Here is a 23,560-nt window from a genome sequence, read left to right as displayed (position 1 = left end):
GAAGCATAATCATCTTATATTTGTTTAAAAAAAATGAAAAAGATAACAAATAATGTTTTCTGAATTTGACACAACTGGAGATGGCGATGAGCTTATCGTGAGCTGAATGGGGTAAAATAAAGTTACTTGCCTTGGGGACACCAAAAAGGATGGGTGCCCGAGCAGGTTCCAAGGGGTACTGAGATGTACTGCCAGGGCTTTGATAAGCTGCTCTGCTTGAGGGCTTGAAGATAAAGAGGTGTGCTGGCAGAGTGCCTCCGGATGATGAGAGTCAGATGGAGAACTCTGAAGAGATATGCTGTCCAACTGACAAGAACAACATTTACCTTTTTACCCAGTGGAAATGTAGCTCATCATGAAAAACCTGAGCTCAACTGAAAGATATTTTGAATGTTTTATTACATATGAGGTGAAATAAATACTGAGCAGAACAGGGGAGGAGTTGCTTCTAAAGTTATCCACAGTAAACATGGATTGAAGACTGGGTTTACAAAAGTACACAAACAGCATCTTTCCCATTGGTTTATTTTTGTATCATGAAATACATGAATATAAGGACCTATTTTTCTAAATCACTGCTTTGTGCAGTCAGAAAAAACGGCTTTGAGACCGGTTACTCGTGCAAATAGGTTGGGTTGAGTGAAAGAGCATGCCCTGGTATAGCCCATAGTCATGTCCACCACACTGCAAAACTTCCCAGGGTTCTGGGTGGCAACCACCCAAGCAAAAAAGCCGTCTATCTCTACTTCATGAAAGTAGCCATCTTTCTTCTGCAACCAGGTGAAATGCGGTTTCCTCTTGGAGTCTGACGGCCACTGGGGTCCTCACCACTGAGGCACCAGAAAAAAAAGGGCCACATGGCCAAAATGTTCCCTCAAAATCCAAGGGAAACTTTCGATTTGAGTCTCCTCAAGTACCCCCCAGGTTTGTTTGTCATGTCATTCAAACAGTACCCAAGGAGCCTCCAAAGAGACCAGGTATGAAGGACATGCGGTCACTGGCTAGTGTCCAAGTCTCACAACAGTACAGTAAGACAGGAAACACCAAGACCCTAAAGACTTAGACCTTCGTTCTCCAACAAAGTTATTGGCATCACCAAACATTTCTGTCCAAGGACCTCATGACACTATGGCTAGTATCTCATGAAGAAAAGAAGAAGGGCGGCCCTTGAAGAAGAGAAGAAAGAGAGAAGAAGAAAAGAAGAGAAGGAAACACAAGGAAGAAAGGAAGAAGAAAAGGTACACTGTTCAGCTCACACAGTGGTTGCAAACCAAAAAGAACTATAGCAGCAGTCATTACAAGCATTTACAACTGTTTAAAACTGTTTTACAAACTTTAAATTTGCTACAAAATGTTGAATATGTTCAAAATTTATTTGCGACATGAAATACTGTTTGTGGCCCTAAAAACTGTTTGCAGACTGTTTTGTAACGTTTTACGAACTCTGACGAAACCCAAAAATCTCTGTTCGTCAGCATTCACTGCTCCGTGATATATGTGGGCTTAAAAACTCCTCATGCATACTGTTGTAGCAGTTTGCTTCATTTAAATTTTTAGGTTCCATACACTTTTCTTTATATTCTGCTTGTTGTCAAGTTACTGGGCTTTAACCTTTAACCAGGCGTTGACCCTGCCTGATGAAAAAAGTCCAAATACGTCTTGAGATATAGAAGGGATTGCAATTTAAAAACAAAAATAAAAATGTAGCACTACCTGAGTAATGATACTGCCGAAAGCAATTTTCAAATGATTGTTGGCACAATTCTGACAAAGGCTGTGACCCATGAACAATTTGTGAAAACTTTGTTTGAGAGGAAGCTATGTGGAGCTGCTCAGCTTGGTTTAAATGTATTCTAGGGTGGTTCATTTGTGCAGATGTGAAAGCAGCAGTTCCACCCCAGTGAGATGGGAGGTAAACACGACAAGACCTTTTAGAGGACCTTTTGTCGAGTCCAGTCACAGCATAAACTATCATTTAAAAACCTGTGTAATCCTAATGCTGATCCTGGGAAATGTCAGTTTATGCCTCACTGTTATAACCATGGCAACACATACGAGCATTAGCAAGTGAGTGTGGAAATTTTAGTTCATGCATGAGAGAGAAGAATGGCTAAGAACACTGCAGTTCCTCAATAAAAATTTATATCAAGTGTGGCAATATTCTATATTTAACAGAACTTATTTAATGCAACACCTCAGAAAGGCTCATTTCTATCGTGGTTCTGGCAGTTCAGTGTTTGTGATATGTTGCAGGTAGAGCTTCAGATTTGGAAGCTCCATGTAGCAGTTATTGTAGAGGGCGACAGCCACAAGACCTGTGCAACTATTTTTTCTTTAATTAAATATGCTGTTGTTTAAAGCTTAATTTGCAGTTCGAGTGCAAACATAAACAGACAGATGGTAGGGAAATTAGAAAAGCCCCCGGAGTCTGTACCTCAGCTACATGGTCTTTGGATTTTGCTTTGGGAATTAAAACTCTTCTGGTTTAGTTTGTCATTTCACTTGACTTCTTTGGCGATTATTAAGATGATATGCACTCACCGGCCATTTTATTAGGTACACCTGTTCAATCGCTTGTTAACGCAAATAGTTAATCAGCCAATCACATGGCAGCAACTCAATACATTTAAGCATCTAGACATGGTGACGATGACTTGCTGAAATTCAAACCGAGTATCAGAATGGATACGAAATGAGACTTAAGTGACATTGAACGTGGCATGGTTGTTAGTGCCAGATGGGCTGGTGCGAGTATTACAGAAACTTGGATTTTCAAGTACAACCATCTCTAGGGTTCACAGAGAATGGTTCAAGAAAGAGAAGATATCCAGTGAGCGGCAGTTGTGTGGATGAAAATGTCAGAGGATGTCAGAAGAGAATGAGCAGACTAGCTGAATGGACAACTGCATGATGTTATCCTGACAATACGGAGCAACATCTCTACATCTCTGAGGACTGTTTCCAACACCTTGTTGAATTTTTGCCATGATGAATTAAGGCAGCTCTGAAGGCAAAAAGGGGATCTAACCCGGTATTATCAAGATATATCTAATAAAGTGCCTGGTGAGTGTATGTTGGTTGTATAATTTTCCCATTTTCCCAGAAACTATCACGGCAGCTATCTTACATTTGTAAAAAAAAAATAAATAAATAAAAAAAAACAATAAATACACTTTAAAATGGGACTTTTTCAATACCTTGGCTTCGAGATTAGTTAGGATTGTGATTTCAGTGGCGAAACACACATTTTCAGGTCCAATAAATCCAATGGTGCCAATTATAAAAATGTCATTTGACAATCCAAGATAAATGCCCATAAATTTGACTTTGTCCACATATAATCTCCAACAAAACCTAGTACCTGAGCATAGTGAACCTTACTATGCAATTTCATTACCCCTGTCTGTCAATTTAACGCAACAGATTTAGATACTTCTTCAGATTGTCAAAAAATTGCATTTGTTGATTGTCTGTTGTTGGCTGTGCTTGACTGATACACTTCATCAAAATAAGTGGATCAGTTTGTGAGTTGGGCAGATTGATTGAGATATAAATATACAGAGTGTAAAAAAAAAAAAAGCCTCATTCATCTGATGGCTGAGAGTGGCTCCCAACCCTGATTCTCTGGACCAGCTAATTGGCACATTTTCCATCTCTCTCCTCTGCCACAAGCTGATTAGTTAATTCAGGTGTCTGTTAACTCTTGTTCGTTTGAGCACACCTGAATGAGACAATCAGCTTGTGGCAGAGGAGAGAGATGGAAAATGTGCCAATTAGCTGGTCCAGAGAATCAGGGTTGGGAACCAACCTCCTCAGCACAGGAAACAAAAGAAAGCTATGCTGTTTTGAATGTGAACTGGAAAAAGAAGGTTGGGGAGAAAAGAAGATCCACAATTCACTGCTGGCATCTCAACAACAAGAAGACATAATAAATTGTGCAACGTAGTAAGACTAAAAATCCAGTCAATTTGTGCTGAAAATATGTTGAGAAAATGTTGAAGAAGAAAAAAGTACCTCATCGTGCTACGAGCAGGAACATCATGATCCAGATGCTTCTTCGTAAGATTCAAACAGGTCTTGTGGAAAATGGATTTTTGAGCCACCCTACTGAAGCTGCGGTCACATGACCCCCTGTTGGAGACAGTATTGGCTACAGCTTTTTGACTCATCTTAGTATTTCTGTGTGAGTTGATAGAATTTAGTACACCCAAGTTTCTTTACAGTGACCTCCTAGTGACTCAGTCATCGCTGTCCTGTGCATTCAGAACACACTTTGCCCATCCCGGCTTATCTGTGGAGGAGGCAGATAAGCTCAGAGCGGATCCAGGCTGCAGAAGGATAAAGAGGCTCAGGCTGAAAGAGTGGCCGTGGTGTGAAGTCAGAACACTTATCCAGCAGGACAGTGTGACATCTGAGAATGTGCGTGTAGAAGAGTGAAATTGTGCGTGCAGGTGAAACGGAGCTTAGCTCGCCCAAACGCACAGCGTCTGCTCCACGGCCGGGAGCCGCATCCATCCCAGTTTAGCTGGAATCCAAACCAACTTCATCTCCGGACTCTGGCAAACTCAGCCCGCATGTGGCATGTAATATTGACGCATATTTCCACACAGCCCAGTGCTTGGCATGTTAAATACATGTTAAATACTTATCAGTGCTGAACTGTGTTGTGGTGCCAAAGTAAAACATGCTAATCAATGGGAAATGTTGTTAAGAAAAAAAAACAGTCCTGGAACTGGGCAGCACGGTTTCCTCACAGCGAGAAGGTTCCTGGGATCGCTATCCACCTGGTCCTTTCTATTTTGGAACCAAAAAAACCCACACCAAGCTAAATTCATATAATAATAATAATTAATAATAATAATAAACACAGTGGCTCAGTGGTTGGCACTCTTGCCTCACAGCAAGAAGATCTGGGGTTCGATGCAGAAGGCAAATTTTGTTTTATGTGCAGTGAAAATAAAGGCCCTTCTTTTCTTAAACATTACCAGTTAGCAGTTATCGATAGCTTCAGCTAAATATATTAGTGGTTTATTAGTTTTGCATTATCACAGTTATCTTTTCGGTTGTCAGAGTTACGGTTATTGAAGCCACAACTGCCTTTTGTGAACTGACACTCTGATCATATCACCCGACAGGGTAGAGGTATATTGGACGTGACCTTGGCAGCTCTTGTTGGGTCACATGCTTTATCGCTAATCTTCGTTTTTGCCGCCTCTTATGTTGTGTGCAGTTCCAGTGTAAAAACTTCACAGTGTCTCTGTCTCTCTTTCTCATATCCACACCTTGTTCCCACCCTAATTTTCGGCTCTGTTTTTTAATAATGCTTTCTACCACCTTTTCTGTTTTTTTTTTTTCTCACCTATCCATTCCTGACTCACATCCTTTCCCCTTGCAGCATAAACGCCATGCCCAGTCTACAACAAAGTATGTGGAGCTGATCATCATTGCTGACAACAGAGAGGTAACTAGGATGGTTTTTCTCTCTTCACCTTGTGCCACATTATCCTAGCTAGTGCAGCAGATAACTGAAACATTCCTTCAGTTGGTGATACAAACATCAGATTTGGCATGAATGTTCTTCAGAAATCAGTGTTTGAGAAAAAAAAATGCTGGCCACTTGAAAATCCAATATGGCGGCCAGGTAGGGGCCAATGAAGAATTGCACAGGGGTCGAAATTTAAAAAGGCTCCAATCATATTGAAAGCTATACCACATTATGTGTCTGGTCACAAAGATTCCAAAAAGGTATAGTTTGGACTGTCTATGACTGAATGTTCTGAAGTTATGGGGTAAAAACAGCAAGAATGGTGAAAAAGGTCAATTTGAGTATCTACAGGAGTCAAAAGTTAAAGTTCCCCCAATTTTGGTAAAAGGTGTTACAAATTATTGGTTGAACTAATAGGATTAATAAATTGAATAGTTTTGATTGTGTTGAATGCTTAGAATGCAAAGTAAATGTCAAACAATATCAACATCCATTGGATTCTATGGCATGTGACATATGTTACCCTGTAAGGTGACAGCTGAGCATGACACATGGTGCAAACTATTCCTTTTAAAAACCATATTAACTCAACCAATAATTTGCATCACATTTTACAAAAATTGTAGCAACTTTGACTTTTGACCCCTGTACAAACTGAAACTGTTTGTCACCATTTTTTCTGTTTTTACCCCATAACTCCATAAAATTCAGTCATAGATAGTCCAAACTATACCTTTTTGTAATATTTATGATCAGACAAATAATGTGCCATACTTTTGAATATGATTGGAGCATTTTTTTTTTTATTTTGACCCCTGTGTAATTCTTCATTGACCCCTACCTGGCCGCCATATTGGATTTTCAAGTGGCCAGCACTTTATTCTCAAACACTGATTTCTGAAGAACATTCATGCCAAATCTGATGCTTGTATCACCAAGTGAACAATTCTGGCCAAAAAACATACTTATCTGCTCCACTAAGAGGAAAGGTTGCAGGAACTTCTTATTTCGGTTATGAAAATGTTTTAGAAAGTTACCAGATTTCTATATCTATGTGCTGTTGCCATGCATTGCTGCGTCCACTGCCTGTGGAAACTGCCCTTGATGACCGTCCAAGTAGACCAATAGTACATCCAGTATATCTCAAAGGTAGCCATGTATCTGTTACAGCAAGATGAGGTATAGGCGTCACTTGGCATTGGCCATGTGCTGGGGTTCTCGGAAATCTACCACATGGCCAAAGTGTTGTCCTTGACTTTCCCTCAATGAAAATACTGTCATACACCTCATCTGCTTCTCCCTAAGTAACCTTTCTTTTGTCTCAAAGTCAGTTTGTGGCAAACTGTTAGTTTGTGGCAAACTGCTGGTTAGGCTGTGAGTTGTTACATGGACAGTGGATGCTTGACTGAGCATATGTGGTCACACTAGTTGTGGATGACTTTAATGAGTAGTGTCATCCATGGGTGGAATTTATTGTGGTTAACATTTACTGTACTATTAGACAACCTGTCATTAGTCAAATGCACTATGTTGCCCTGGTGTAAGCGGTTCTCCCCAAACCTCGAAATTGAGTAATTTCAGGACAACTTTGATCACTTTCCTGCTTTGCCCTGAGGGACTTAGTAGATGGCCCCAATACTGCCTCATTGTCATCTTTGATGCATCGGCATCATTTTTTGCTTTCTATCCAATTTGCATTTTGCATTTGACTGCTTGACTCACAGATGAGACTTCTTCCCCTTGTGTGCACTCTGCATTGTCTAAAATCTTAATGTCTCCAAGAGAAAAAAGTATTTCTCACTGGCGTGAGATATGTAGGTCAGTGTCATATGCTTTAGACATTCCCAGCGAGGCACACGGTGGGAATAAATGTGGGATATAAGACAAGGTGAACGAGGTTATACCTCTGATGAAGCTCCACGGAGGAGCTGTTTCATGATAGCAAAGGCGGCAGACAGCGATTTTTATCACCGACAGCCTGTGAAGAAATTTCTCCAGCCAATAAAATGAGGGCGCGACTCTGTGTCTTTGATGATAATAAACATTTCCACTGTTTGGTCGCTCAGTTTCAGAAGCAAGGCAAGGACATAGAGAAGGTCAAGCAGCGGCTGGCTGAGATCGCCAACTACGTGGACAAGGTAACAATCAAATCAAGCCAGGACTGTGGTGGTGGAATGTGATTTATTGGTGGTCACATCACGCCTGATGAGAATGAACTGACCTGCAATTAGAAGCAGATTGGCTAATGAATGGATGATTGATTCCATAACTTAAATGACAAAGGTGTGAAAAGGCTCCTGTAAAAAAAAAATGGCTGAATAATATCGGAAGCCATACGTTTTGTTAACATTTAAGAATTTGTTCAGAGCCCATCACCTTCTAAGCAGTTACTTTGATATTTGCGTTTTAATAGGTAAAGTTCAGTGAAAAGAGTAATCAAAATGTTAGAAAGAGCATAACGGCAGATCATTACCCCTACCCTCAAACCTCACACAGCATCTGTATCTCTGTTCCTCCCTCTTTTTGTCTCTTGCAGTTCTACAGGGCTCTGAATATCCGTGTAGCCCTGGTGGGACTGGAGGTGTGGAGTGATGTTGACAAGTGCCCCGTCACCCAGGACCCTTTCACCACGCTGCACGAGTTCTTAGACTGGAGGAAAGTCAAGCTGCTGCCTCAGAAGCCTCACGATAACGCCCAGCTTATCAGGTAGAGGAGCTCAACCATCACTGTGTTTCAAAAAAGATGTAATTTCTGATGGAAATTGTTTTGATATGATTTGTAATTACAGAATTATTGCAAAATGAGAGCACGTTCCAGTTTGCCGTTTTGTCTTGGGGTTTTAGTTGCCATATTTTCCAGAGTATAAGTAGAGGTTTTTTTATTATTATTATTAGTTTGGGAGGCCCTGCAACTTATTTAGGTTCAGCTTATATATTGAAAAATCATGCCTTTTTTCATTCATAATAATAATGAAAAGAAGAATGGTACAAGTGAAGCGCCGTGATACAGGGAGACCCAAATAGGAAATGTCAAATGTTGAAGACTTCCTGGGTCGACAATAGTGGAGATCTCACGAGAAGCTGAAGAGTTTTAGCCATGCTAATGCTCCCCAGAAGCATTTGCTGAAAAAAAGTCTAAAGGACCTAAATGACATGGTCAGATTGTGGGGAGCTTCTAAGCATGTGAGAGGCAAATAAAGAAAAGAGTTTAATTGGGGGTTCTGCAGGATGAAACCCTCAGAAGCTGAAGGGTGTTTAGCCATGCTAATGCTCCCAAGAACCAATTACTGAAAAAAGGATGAAGGACCTGAATTACATGGTTAGATGGTGAGAACCTTCTAGGCATGTGAGCGGCAAATAAAGAAAAATGTTTATAATGGTGGGGCGTCAACATGGCCGTAGTTGGGGGTTCTGGGGTCAAAGCTCCACAGAAGCTGAAGGGTTTTATTCATGCTAATGCGCTCCAGATGCATTTACTGAAAAAAAAAATCTGAAGGACCTAAATGACATGGTCAGATTGTGAGGAGCTTCCAGGCATGTGGGAGGCAAATAAAGAAAAGTGTTTAGTTGGGGGTTCTGGAGGACAAAGCCCGCAGAAGCTGAAGGGTTTTAGCCATGCTAATGCTCCCCAGAACCAATTACTGAAAAAAAGGCTGAAGGACCTAAATTACATTCTTAGATGGTGAGGAGCTTCCAGGCATTTGGGAGGTAAATAAAGAAAGTGTTTAGTTGGGGGTTCTGGAGGATGAAGCCCCCAGAAGCTGAAGGGTTTTAGCCATGCTAATGCTCCGCAGAACCAATTACTGAACAAAAAAGGCTGAAGGACCTAAATAACATGGTTAGATGGTGAGACCCTTCCAGGCATGTGAGAGACAAATAAAGAAAAATGTTTAAAATGGCGGGGCATCAACAGGGCTGTAGTTGTGGGGGCCAGGGGCAATGCCCACCCTAGAAGCTGAAAGGTTTTAGCCATGCTAATGCTCCCCAAAAGTATTTACTGAAAAAGTCTGAAGGACCTAAATGACATGGTGAGATACTGAAGAACTTTGCTCGTTCATATCCGTGACATATAAATATTAATAATTACAGTAACTATATTATATAGGACATTCAGAGGAATCAAATTCACTCGCTCACTCATCTTCATTCCCTTACTCAGGAATCAAATTAATAAACAAAATAAACTCCAAAAATAAAACAATAAATGCATAATGCATAAAAAAATCCCAAATTAATAATCTAGAATTAAAGGTGCAGTGTGAGTTACATATGGCTTTTTTCTTATTCAAGAGGCATTTTTAACAGGTGCGATTAGGGCTGAAATGAGTAACATGAATAATTGGATTACAAAAAATGTTTGAGAAAAATTCTGTTTCGTTTAACATTGTAGTACATATGCCAGACCTGTCTGTGGTGCTGTAACATCCCCAGAAAAAAGCAGAAGAAGACTAGAGCATGCGCATATGCCGTGTAACCGCTAATGAATTTAGCTCGAAAGGCTACAGCTTTCCAACACAACACACAGAGTAAAAATAAGAGAAAGATGGTCCACATTGATCATCTGAAATAGACTGACTGCACATTTAAAGCGAAGCAGTGTGTTTGTCTGTTTTTTAAAAAGTACACTGTCCGCTCTACGTGGGGAGTGACTATTCACCCGGCGGTCGGCTGCTGTCTCTCTCTGCTCAGTGTGAGGGGCTCAGCACTCCGCTCACACCGGGCGAGTCACAGCTCCGTCCCCGGCCACACTGACAGTTTCTGAAAGAAGATCCTCTCAGCAGAAGTCCACTCTTTGTTCTGTGTTTTGCTCAGACTCACACTGAGTGTTTCGTTTTTTAATTTTTGCTTTTTTGGGCAACACACAATGCTTTACAAACACTGTAACTTAAATAAAATAATTTAAAAAACTGACTTCGAGCCTTGCATGTCCAACCTCCAGCTGAAATGCATCTGTTGAATCGCACAGAAAGAGGGATTAAAAAAAAAATCACACTGCGACCCAGTCCACCAACCTTTAAAAAAGAAAAAAAACTTAAAAATGGTTAAAAACAAAACAGAAAACCACAACCCATCGCCATTTCAGCAAAATGTCAAGACTTTGGCGCTGCGACATTGTGCCATTGTTTAGTAGGGACAGCCCTGGACTATTGATGATGTTTAAAAATGCAAAAGTATTTTTTATCCGATTACTCGATTAATTGCCAGAATAATCAATAGAATACTCGATTACTAAAATAAGCCCTAGGTGTGATTTACACTCTCAAAAATATGATATTTAAACAAAGTTTACACTTACACCTCTTCAATATTTCATAAATCAGATGTTATTTTTACATAAAAATATAATAATAATATCAGCCGCTGCATCTTCACATCAAAAGGAGCCACCTGTGACGTTTGCAATTGAGAAGACTTTCAGGCATGCCCAACTGGAAGGAGACACACTGGAGGGATTATATCTCCCATTTAGCTTGGAATCTACTCTGGATCCCCCAGGAAAAGTTAGAAGAGTTGGCTGAGTATAGGGAAGTGTAAGATGAGCTGTTTTGTCTGGTACCACCACAACCTCATCGCAGACCTGGATAAGCAGCAGGAAAAAAATGAATGAATGAATAACTTTATTTGTACAGCACTTTCAGGATAATGCATTTCAAAGTGCTTCACATGATCGATTCAACACACAGCACATTACTGTAATCCAGGAAAAATCAATAACGCAAGCTGTTAAACCAATCACATGCACCAGCTGTTCCAAAACTGTAGAATGCCCACTTTGAAATCTGAAAATCTTCTGGGGCCCAACCAAACCTTTACTGACTGCTTTATCGCAGAGCAGCACAGAGAGGAATTTTCTTCAAAAGATGTGAAATTCAGTTACAGTTTGGCAGAAGGCACATAGGAGACTGGAGCCCAGATATGATCCGTTTTCCAGGATGAACAGCCAGTTACTTTTTTCTCTCTGTGATACTGACTTGTCACTGTGCGCTGTGTGTCATGATGTGACTAACTTGGTTTTGCCCCCCTTCAGCGGGGTGTACTTTCAGGGCACCACAATTGGTATGGCACCCATCATGAGTATGTGCACTGCAGACCAATCTGGAGGGATCGTCATGGTATGTAAACACTGGTGCTACTTAATTTGTACATGCAACCGTCGTAATTGTTTTCATTTTATTGATTCGTCTGTTGATTATTTAGTCTATACAAGAGGGACGGACAGGCGCGTATGTGGTTTAAAAAGCAGCGAAGGTGCATATGTTTGGTCCAGCTGATCAGTTCAGCAGGTGATTTCATTGGAGCATACCAAAGAGGAGGAGCTCCTAACTGATATGAATAGCTGAAGCTATCAAATTGAATAAATCTATTTTTTTAAAAGTAATTTCAGAGTATCGTTCATATCAGAAGTTTTCAAATTGCTTGTTTTGCCAAACAGCCAAAAATCCAAAAGTAATGAGTCAGAAAGTCTGTATTACCTGTGAGCAAAAATATACAAGACCATGTCAGCCAGCTTGTGTAGATAATAACTAAAAAATTATATCTTCTTCTACCTCACCATATTAAAAGAGCATATAATCTCAACAAACCCAATTGCACCTGCTGAAATTTAATGCACCACATTAAAGCAACTTTGTTTTGTCTATGTCATATCCCATAGACATGGCTGCCACCTGCTGGATGGTTAGTGGATGCTAGATAAATTATCAAACATTTCAAAAAGCTGTAATGGAACACACATTGGGATAGCATGGTGGATTAGCGGTTAGCACTGTTGCCTCCCAGCAAAGTCTTGGGATCGCTTCGAACTTTGACTGTAGTTGTGAGTGAACGTGTGATTGTTTTTGTCTGTTTATATGTGGCCTGGCGATGGCCTGGCGGCCTGTCCACATTGTACCCTGCTTCTTGCCCAGTGACCACTGGGCTAGACTCCAACCCCCTGTGATTCTTAAGTGGAATAAGCGCATATTGGAAATGAATGAATGAATGAGTGAACTCGCATGTATTTGTCTGCCTTGTCAACTGGCAGTACATTCATTGCTATATTTCAACCAGTTGTAGTAACATCTTAAGTTAACAGCCATAGGAAGAAACGTAGTGCCCATCATGTGGGCAGTAAGAGACAAAATACAACACAGAGTGGTAAAGTAAAACCCAAATTGAAGACTGGAAACATAAGGTATCTGGTTTAAATCTGTTGAAACATGCAATTTAAACAGTTTCAAAGCAGGATCAACAGTTCTTTTGTGATACAGAAATAGAGCAGATTTTCTTAATTTAAAAGCTAAATAATAGCCAGATAATAAAAAGTCTGTAAATTATTAGTTTTTTTAACTTGTGGTTGCTCCCGTTTACTCGGAGTGGCCGAAGCAGAGCCAGTAGATATCCATATTAGGATTTAGCACAAGTTTTGTGCCAAATGCCCTTTCTGATGCAACTCCAGCTCCACATGGAGAAATATGTACAGCTCCTCATGTTCCCAGGAGGTTTCCCAGCCAAATACTAAAAATGCTATATTGGCCTGAAGGCTTTGTCTCTACTGTCACAGAAATGTGTGTGGGCAATATTTTCATAAGGCCATGTAATAGTAATAATGATGTAATAAAGCAACTTCAAACTACATTGTAATATTCACTGTGGAGACTACTTTCGAGGTTTTTATTTGGGGACACTACATTTTGAGAAAGTAGGTAACCATGAACAATTTATTTGTTCATCAGAATTTCACTGGTTTGGAAAAGGTGTGGGAAAGTTGTGGACGTTTGAGTGAAAAGGGCATGAAGGCTACAGTGCTGGAGTAGAACTTGACCTAGATCTTCAAAGGATGCATCGCTGCTGCAAATGAAATCCCTGGAAATTTATAACAAGGCCAGTGTTCATTGTACACTAACATAATTTTGGTTTTGTGACCTTCAGAACTAGGAGAAGGCCATTCACCATCGAACTTGACTTAGAGATGTATCCTCGCTCCCAATTCAGTAAACTTGTGTTATTTCTTTGAAAAGTTTTGGGGAGTAAAGTTTATATTTTGGGCCCTATAACTTTCAAAATTATGTCTGGGTCAGTCATCATTGAAGTTTGCCAAGACCTTGAATTGATGCATGTTTTGTTGCAAATTTGATTAACCTGTCTGAGATTCTTGGAAAGTTAGTGGGAGTACAGGAATCATCATACATGCATACTGTAGTAGTTTTGGCTCTGTGATCTTCAATATTTGACAAAGGTCACTCATTATCAAACCTGATCTTGACCTTCAAGGGATGCGTCCTTGTTGCGTATTTGGTAAACATGTCTCAAATCGATTGGAGGTTATATGGAGTACAGAGTTTTGCATGGACTCACAGACAGTATTTCTGTGCTGCTAGCTTGAGGTAATGAGGGGCGATGAAGACCTATTCTACTTAATACTCAAACTATTTGGGTTGATTGGTCTTTCTGATGTCATAAAGCATGCAGAACTCTGAGATTCCCTGTGAGATGTACAGTCTTTATGCTATCAGGCCCAGAAAACCTTTCATATACATTATGAATGAGATTCAGATCTGTCTAAAAAAAAAAAATAGAACCAGACCTTCCCTCACATGTGGACTCTCTCACCACGAGTCCTTTTCCAAAATATCTCACTCTCTGATTTATTGTGTTTGTACAGTTAGACAGAAAGGGACGACCACATAAACTCCCTCTCCTCTGCTGGCTGATTAAGCTTATTATTGTGTCAGAATTAATAGACAAGAAAACATTGCAAACATCTGTAAATTTAGTCCATTTTGAAATGCCAGGAACTACAGCCTTCCAAAAACCAGACATTCTTATTTAATCTTTTTGTGTTTTCTGCTCTTTGTCTTGTTTTGCACCTCCCTTCTGTCTGGTAGAATGCTCTCGTATTTCCCCTCCCTTGAGTTTCCTGTGTAAGGACTGACATTTAACTTATATTAACATCATTAGAGTGTCTGTTTCTTGGAATACCAAAAAGGTTACTTTAGTATGTACATCCTTTATTTTGTGCTGATAAATCACAAAATATTGAATACACAAGTGGAAACTGTTCTGATGTGGTGCAACAAATCGCAGAGGTTTAAGGGACAAGCTGCACGTACAGCACAGAATCGTAACGTTTGAGCGAAAATACAGGAACATGTCATAAATGATCAGTCGTTACAGAAGTTTAGAATTATTTTTTACTGTCACTGTCTGAGTAGCTGTGTGTCGTGGGACCTGGCTGGCTGCCGGAAAGGTTTACACGGACTCCCCAGATGATTCCTCGCTCTTGTCCTCCCAGATGGTAAAATGAGGACATGGTTGTTATGATATAGTGCGCAAGACGTACATCAGATCACTGACATAAAGGATAAGTCTACAAGCGATACTCTTCTTCTGGGAGGAAGTACAGTCTTGTTGCCTCAGTCATCTCCCTTCATTTTCAGAGTACATTTGTATTCATTAGCCGACTCCCCATTGGGGGTCGTTGTTGTTTTTCCAGCCAGTTAGTTCTATAACATTTGGATTCCTCATCTACCAGCCATGAATGTAAAACATAACAGAGACGGCAGCTTTCTTCGGGGCTTGTCAGTAATATCTGCTCTGCCTCTTGAGGCAAGTCAGCTGGACCCTGGATCAGACAGCTTTGGTGCTCTGTCATCAATGGGTTCTCTTAAAGAAGTAAATCCTATGTAGATCGTGAGGCCCACTCGTGAGCTGACAACCCCCTCCACAGACAACAAGACAGATACTTCCCAGGCCAAGGCTGGTACCCATTTACAGCTGGTTGGACTGAGGCGATGCTGAAGAAGTGTGTTGTCCAAGGATGCAAACGGGTAGCATGACCGGGAATTGAACACAGGTCTACATATTGGTGGGCTACCTCCTTATCCCACAGAGCCGTGTTCTCTACTTTTTGTGTTAAAGGATTGTTTTAAAATCAAAGTCATGATTTGAAAAATAAATAATGCCCATAGGACTTTTGCTGTTGTTTAAAAAAACACGGCATCAAAAATGTCCAGCGAGCACAGAGATGCCACATCCACATTTCAAAAATACAGAATAGAAGTTTATTGTCATATACACAGAAAAAAGTTTAACTGTATCTTGAAAGTCTTGCCTGCACATCTCCCACAACAATAAAAATAGAAATCAGATGAAAATAATACAAGCAATAAAAGTACCATAAAATCGTAATTATCTATAAAGCAAGAAATGTCATCCTTTATTATGAAAATTTGGGGGATTAATTTTCAAAACATTTATTTTGAAGTCATCATTATTGGCACAAGACAACGTTCTCACCCGCCAGCTTCACAAAGATCGTCAACAAAGATGAGTCACTCTGTGCCTTAAACAGATGCCTATCTCTTAACGCGTTCATGGGGAGAGATGGAAAAAAATAAAGAAATAAATAATGCACAAACAGTCTGACAGGTATGAGACACACAGACGCACAGACAGACGCTTCTTGCTTTATTATCACAAGGTGGAATGTTCTCATGCACCAGCTTCGACAAATATTGCCAACAAAGCTCCCACTTTTCTATACAGGAATACATACTTCCTACGGGCACTGCACTAGCTATTATTATTATGTTACTAACAACCACAACAACGATGCAGCAGTGTAATGTAGAATAATGTCAGAGGATTTTCAAAATCAAACTGTTGAGGAAGTGTACAAGGATCCATGTACTTCACTCCATGTGTAAGAGGGTGAGAGGGAGCTGGGTGGGAGAGTTGATCACAGGCCTGATTGCTTGTGGGTAAAAACTGTTCAACAGTCGAGTTGTCCGGGATTTCACACTCCTATAATGTTTGCCTGAGAGCAGTAGTGTGAAAAGATCGTGCTGGGGATGCATATTATCCAGGATGATGTTGTGTCCTTTGTATGACTCTGTTGTGGTGAAGATTGGGGGCGGGGTAGAAGACATAGAGAAGGTAAGACAGAGAAAAAATTTTATGGGCTATTACATATCTATATTCTGTATTAGCACGAGTACATTCTGCATTACCTGCCAGGTTTGATCAAAACCAGATCAGATATATAAACACAGGCTTCCTGTAGCATCACTGGAAAACAAAAAAAAAATACCAGCAGAGTGACTCCTCTTGCTTTCAAAGGTTTTGTGTCATTTTATGAGTGAACTGAGAGTTCTCAGTTCACCTGTTTTTTCTTTACAGCTTAAATAATTTGTATCATTTCAGCGGTGGTCTGAATTTTCTGGTTGAACTTTTTTCCCTGCTGTTCTAAGGTCAAAATCTAACAGTTCTGACTTTGTTCACCAACAGCTCATCCAGCTGTCTGAGTCAAGAGGAGGAAATAGGTGTGAAAATTGTTCCACACAAGCACCATAAATAAATAAATAAATAAAAATCCTATTTTGTGAGTTGCTGAGTGAGGTGGTCTCACAGAGAAATAAAGTTTGTTAAAAGTGAACATCTTTGACAACTGGTGAGCACAAAGGTCAGATAAAGTAATGAAGTTTCTTCTTCAGTTTGACTCATTCAATAGTTTAACTTTTCCCATAATCCCCCTGGTGGCCCCCTGTGCTTCCCAGAATGCACCGTGGCACCAGCTGAGTTCCAGCGTCTGACAGCGCATGCCTAGCGAGGACGTGGATAGCATTGATCCAGCGACTTCACGGACAATGACGATGATGACACGTTCTCCCATGTTGAGAAAGTTATCTAGAGGACGTGTAGCAGCTGTGATGGACTTCTGCCGTGCCCCGATGTTGTCTTGTTTTCCATACTTCGCAACGTTTATTTACACTGTGCTCTAAACCGGAACTCTGCTGAAACGAACCTCTTGCATAAGTCACGGACCGCCAGATGACGTGAGATTCACAACTGCAAAACATTGAATTGTCTGAAGTACCATCAAAGGTTTCAGCATTAAACTGTGTCTTCATGAAAGAACAGAAAGTGGATTTCCAGTCGATCCATCACAGGACCAGTCACAGCCACGGGATTTCTATTTTTAGACACCAGCGGACCTGTTATTGTTGTTTGGAAGTCAGAATTATTTGTGAAAACTATATTATTTGTATTTTCCAGAGTATAAATTGCATTTTTATACTAGGTTGGTAGGTCCTGCGAGTCATACTAATAATAATAAAAACTATCTACATAGGGCTTTCCCAGGAATCAAAAGCACAAAGCAAACTAAGCTCCAGTAATGAAAGAATAAATGTCAGTAGCACATATAAAGTAGGACAATCAACAACACCCCCCCCCCCCCCCCCCCCAAAAAAAAACAGATTTTAAAAATTAAACAGTGTTTCCAGTACTGTTACAAACTGAGTTCCACATACAGAAAGAAGATGTGACTTATACTTTGGAAAACACAATACGTACAAGCTAAATTAGTTTGACTCTTTAAAAGTATGTTTACGTACTTGCAGTGTCGCTTCCTCTGAATGGATATGAAACAAGCAGCAGTGACCTTGGTTTTGGAAATGTAGATCTCAGTGTACATGTCACTTCAAAACCACAGTTGTAAAAATGCCAAGTTGTGAAATACAATTTTATTCATGGTTTCTTCTAACATTGCATTTAAAAATATCAAAATATGTGGCTACATCAATACTAATTACTATTACTAACTTCTCATAATGCTACACTAAGCAAGATAGTGAAACAGAAAAAAAAAAACTGTTTGTTTGTTGCCAAAACGCTCTGAGCAGAAACACTTTCAACTAGCTTGAAGTAACTTAACATGATGATGAAGTGTAAATTTAATGAAAATGGGCTTTTCAGGTGAGTTTTGCAGTAACCATGTTCTGTGCTACAATAAATATTTTGACAAATTTGTCCATAACCCTCGGCCATTTGGTGTTGATGAGGATTTCCTTCATTTTGATATTTCATTCCAACTGGCATTTTAAAAAAAAGGAACCCTGAGAACCCAACTGTTCACTTTCTCGGCCACTGACAAGCCCACTTGTTCCTAATCTGTCCATCATCATCACATCCACTAATCATCAACACATTCATATAATATTACGAAGCCAAAACAAATTACTTTCTCAAATGAAGATTGAAGTTCACCATATGCGAAAGGCTTTGTCCCCATTATATACCCTTTTAATTTGTCACCTTACAAGATGTGCACATTTACTATTTTTGCATTATTGTGTTAACAAATTGCAGAGGGTGGATTTGTTTATCTTTTTACTCACAGCACTTTTGGGAGCTACGATTTTCTAAAGCCTTTGAAATATTAACCATAGGAAGCACCTGAACTGACCAAACAGCTGCACTACAAACCCAAAATCTAATGTATTGAAAATAATCACAGTTTAATTTGCAATATTCGTTCGTTTTCTATATTTATTATTACAATTAATGGTCACAGGGGAGTTGGATCTTATCCCAACAGCCATAGGGCAAGAGGTGGCGTATACCCTGGACAAGCCTCCAGTCCATCGCAGGGCTATATATAGGCAGATGAATGCTATAATTAATGATTATTATTTCTGCTAATAAGCAGCTTTAAACCATTATGCCCTTCTCTGGATACATACAGTACGATTGGAAAGCCACCAGTTTCTTGATGAAAATGTTCTTGTTTATCTCTTGCTGCATTGTGAAATATGCAGGCATTGTGGGTAGCTTGAATTCTCTTGTAAACTAAATTCTCTTGTAAACTGTAGACCCATGGTTTGTCTGGGTTTTTTGGGGGGAGGGGGGAGTGAGTGTCTATAGGTGTGCGTTCAAAAGTTATCTTAGTGCTTTAACACACCTCTGCTTCGGGTGCTCATGGTGCTCGAAGACCTGCAGGTTTTCCAGTGTACCAAATAAAAGGTTTTGCAGAAATCTAAGCTGCGGCGTTGGACCTCAGCAGGCTGACGTGTGTTGCTTTCACAAGCCCTCAGCAGTGCAGTTCATCAGCATGAGCTCGACTTCCACTGCACGACCGAATAATGCACGGTGATGGACGACCCCAGCGGGAAGGTGCTGTGATGCACAACTCAGCAGCCATGAAGGCTGTCGCCACGCTGTTTATCTGGCCCTTCATTTTTTACACACCTTGCACGCAATTGCTCTGTTTCTGTCGCTGCAGTTCAACCCTACACACTCCATCATTACCTCTTCGTTCTTGTTTGCTAGCTGTTGTCTTATCCCCATCAGTTGTGTGCTGTTGAGCTGTGTTTTCCCAGTGCCCCACATCCCCAGTCTCACCCCTCCCCCCCCATCTCTCCACTTACTTTACCATTTTGCTCAGAGGACGTTCACATGTTTGCTTGCAATGATCGAGCAGCCGGCACATCTGGTTCTGTCAAAGTTTGCCAAGCAAGCTGAAGGTGACAGCCTGCAGTCTGCTTCTTTAGTTCTCATTTGCAGCACAGCATCAAGCAGATAAGCGCACGTCTAACGGATTTGTGCGTTTAATCTTAGAAATGTGTGACTACGCTCATTGTCGTGAGTAATGCCTCTCCAGCATGTCCTGTGAGGAACAACCGTTTGGCTAGATTTCAATTTTTTAATTCTTGTGCTCTTCCTTGGGGTGTGTCACCGCACAAATGGCTGTTTTTAATTAGATATTGTTTGAAGCAGCAGTGCTGTAAACTGAAGGGAATTCATCGTGGGCCACTACTGCTAAGAGTTTGAAATCGAACACTGATTAGATGTTAAATGTAGTTTCTGTATGACTGATTGTTTGTAGGACCATTCAGACAACCCCCTCGGTGCTGCAGTTACTCTGGCTCACGAGCTTGGACACAACTTTGGGATGAACCATGATACTCCAGAAAGGGGGTGTGGCTGCCGGGTGACAGCGGATCGCGGAGGCTGCATCATGACTCCCTCGACTGGGTGAGTCACAAGTGAATATTCTCAAATGGTCAATTTAGTGGGAATATACATCCTCCATATTTGGACTTTTAGAGACCCTGGAGTTCAATTTTCTTCTAAAAAATTACTAAAGGTAGTCATGAAACATTTTGACTCATGCACCTCACGTAGACCACTGATTTGTTTTGGGGTTTTCCCCACATGCAACTCTTAAATATACATACACTTAAAGCCAAGGGCGCAATTTAGAACTAGAAATAGGGGGGGACAAAGTGCGAGGCCTGCAGGGCCAAAACCCATAGGCTGGGGATCTGGGGACCGCTTTAGGCCCCCATAAGCCAACGGTTTCTAGATGAGCTCAGATGCATTCTGAGCATCCAGAACAGTAATTTTAATGTTTTGAGAAGACCATAAAGTGGACACCATTTGACTTATGCAATTTGAAACTGTGGATATTGTTGTGTGGGCCGCTGAAGAGGAGGTACTGCTGGCCCACCACCACCAGAGGGCGCCCTGCTTGGAGTGCGGGCTCCAGGCACGAGAGGGCGCCAGACCTAGAAGAAGTGACAGCTGTCATTCATCCCCTGCACCAGCTGTCACTCGTTCATCATCATCACACCATAAAAGCCGGACTGCAACTCCACCTCCTCGCCGAGAAATCGACTACCAATACCAAGGTAATTTCTCTGCTGCCTGACACTGTGTGTGTTTAACCTGAACTTCTATTGCAGCCGTTTTCCTGGAGTGTTTCCTTATCTGGAGGATTGGCGTTTGGTGTGACAGCGACGGCTTCGCCTCACACCCCAACTCAGATAAGTGGTTGACCAGGAGCTGCACGAGTGTGTGTGATTTGGAGGTGGAGGTGCTCCCTCCTAACTGTGTTTGGACTGTGAATTACTGAGTGTGCGGACTCACACTCACACATCATATCTCTGCTTTCTGCCAGCAGTACCAGGGTCGACAGCCGAAGACAGAGGCCACCTGGGGACTCGGGACTTGGCGGCTCCGGTGTTCTTCAGACCGTTGGTGGTGGAAGCCGTGTGGGACGCGGCTTCTCTCTCGTCAGGGGTCTTCTATCTTCGAGCCTGCCCACACGTCACCTGGTGTTTATTGACTGTGCAAATTACTGTACATTTCGTTGTGTATTATCACAACATTAAATTGTTACCTTTTGGCTTACTCATTGTCCGTTCATTTGCGCCCCCTGTTGTGGGTCCGTGCTACGACACCTTCCCAACAGGATTTCTTGGCCATCGTCATGGATTCCGAGGGGCGTCAACCCGAGCTTGAACGGCCAATGGAAGAGCCAGGAGCGCAGGCGTCAGCGGGAGGCATGTTGAGTGAGCTGCAGCAGATCTTAACCGCCTTCAGGCTCGAAGATAGAAGACCCCCGACGAGAGAGAAGCCGCGTCCCACACGGCTTCTCTCTCGTCAGGGGTCTTCTATCTTCGAGCCTGCCCACACGTCACCTGGTGTTTATTGACTGTGAAGATTACTGTACGTTTCGTTGTGTATTATCACAACATTAAATTGTTACCTTTTGGCTTACTCATTGTCCGTTCATTTGCGCCCCCTGTTGTGGGTCCGTGCAATGACACCTTCCCAACAGATATAAGTACTTTATTCTGAGAATAGCCAGCATTGATTTTATTAACATCCTGGTGTAAATAAGGTATCACCACATGTGTAGAACTTGAAAAGAATGATAGGTTGAGTTTTCATTAAAAAAAACTGCAATGTGGTAAAATGTATTCATAAATATGAAAGAACAGGCTCTTAATTATTAACTATCGCATACTGTATGTTTTTTTCCTCAAGATTTGTTTTTGCATAAGTTTGAAAAAACAACAGATCATAAGTTTAGGATAAATTACTTATCATGAATTTAATTTTCGAAGTGGCACTTATGATAGCACTCATACTGAACATATTTTTTTCTTGCATAGACTGATTTTGGAGATCAAGCAATAATTGCAGATGGGCTTTCTGAGGTCCCAGATAGCTTTTCTGATTTCCTTTAGTAACTTTCAGAATTTAGTAAATTAGCATATGGTCCATTGATACTTTTGTGTAGACACTAGTCCCTAGAGGCAACTGTTTTTGGTTTCAAATCTGGGCAAATGCAGTCCCAGAAAATTCCAAATGTGACAAACAAGAAACAGGTGTTGTAAACAAGTCAATGCTGCTAAAAATACAAACTTGCAGAAACAAAGATACTATTCTGACATGGTTTGCACATAAGACTGGCATAGCATGTTTCAAGTACACACATATATGTCAGAAGGTGGGGGGGGACATACCATATTCTGTCCCTCCTGGTTGAAAAGGTGGGGGGACATGTCCCCCCTGTCCCCCACCAAATTGCGCCCATGCTTAAAGCAGTGGTGTGAAATGAATATGAAAAGTGGAATGTTGAAAAAAGTGATCAAATTATTGGTGGGAGGAAGGTGGGGTCTCAACCCCCCACCTCTGTTTAGAGAAGGTGAATGAGAGATTCCATTGAACTTTTGATCTGTTTTAGTCGGTACATAGAGATAATTATTGTTTATTCAGAATAAAAAAGCCAGCTGTTTCATGGCAGGAACACAGTACACTCAAAAAGCTTCTGATGTCTTCAAAGAGAGGCAAGCCTAAAGGTTTTGGGGGCAGAATACATTTCCTTGCTGAATCGTCACTGTATGGACTGTGTGACACATAAATATCAATGAAAGTGCATTAATTCAGTTGAGTGTTTTTAGCAAAACGTTTTGTTTCTGTAATTGTTAGATTGCTAAAGCTAAGATATAAAGCTTGCCTGTGTCTGGTGTACAGGCTGACGTGGTCCTCTTTTGAGTAAAGTCCAACCTCCTTGAGTACAGTAGTTGAACACTACATATCACATCAACAAATTTGACTGGAAACATTATTCTTCAGTCCATGGTAAATAATGGTAGCTAATGAAACATTTACTTGGATGAAAATGCATCCAATGTCCTTGATGTTCTGATTGGACTATATAGGAACAGCAAATTTGTGCTTCAATTGCTCTTGACCTTTAACAGTCTGGCCACAAAATCAGTAGGTTGTGGGAGATGCGACTTAATTTATGTATTACTTTTGGTACCATTTGGGTATTTACAGTGGAGGTTGTACTCACCAGCAAATATTAGGTGAAGGCTTCTAGTAATAATGAACTTTGATTTTCTGACCCCAGCATTAATCAATGTCAATGTGGCAAATGTGGGAACTATGCAGAAACTTGGGAGCAGACAGGTGAAAAATGCCATATCAACAACAGTAATATTTATTAGTTCATTCAGTC

General features: G+C 40.9%; 1 protein-coding gene across 1 annotated transcript in view; it reads left to right on the top strand.

Moving 5' to 3' along the window:
- The window catches only part of LOC117531405 (disintegrin and metalloproteinase domain-containing protein 12-like), a 258,211-nt gene that overhangs the window by 186,493 nt on the left and 48,158 nt on the right, over positions 1 to 23,560 (top strand). The window contains exons 7-11 of the mRNA XM_034194499.1: positions 5,396 to 5,461; positions 7,552 to 7,623; positions 8,022 to 8,191; positions 11,513 to 11,597; positions 20,132 to 20,280. Coding sequence (XP_034050390.1) covers positions 5,396 to 5,461; positions 7,552 to 7,623; positions 8,022 to 8,191; positions 11,513 to 11,597; positions 20,132 to 20,280 — 542 coding nt within the window. The remainder of the gene's footprint in view (positions 1 to 5,395; positions 5,462 to 7,551; positions 7,624 to 8,021; positions 8,192 to 11,512; positions 11,598 to 20,131; positions 20,281 to 23,560) is intronic.

The sequence above is a fragment of the Thalassophryne amazonica genome, chromosome 18 (genome assembly GCF_902500255.1).
Source record: "Thalassophryne amazonica chromosome 18, fThaAma1.1, whole genome shotgun sequence".
Classification (NCBI taxonomy): domain Eukaryota; kingdom Metazoa; phylum Chordata; class Actinopteri; order Batrachoidiformes; family Batrachoididae; genus Thalassophryne; species Thalassophryne amazonica.
The sequence above is the reverse complement of the archived record's forward strand: the minus strand, read 5'-3'. Positions and strand labels throughout refer to the sequence as shown.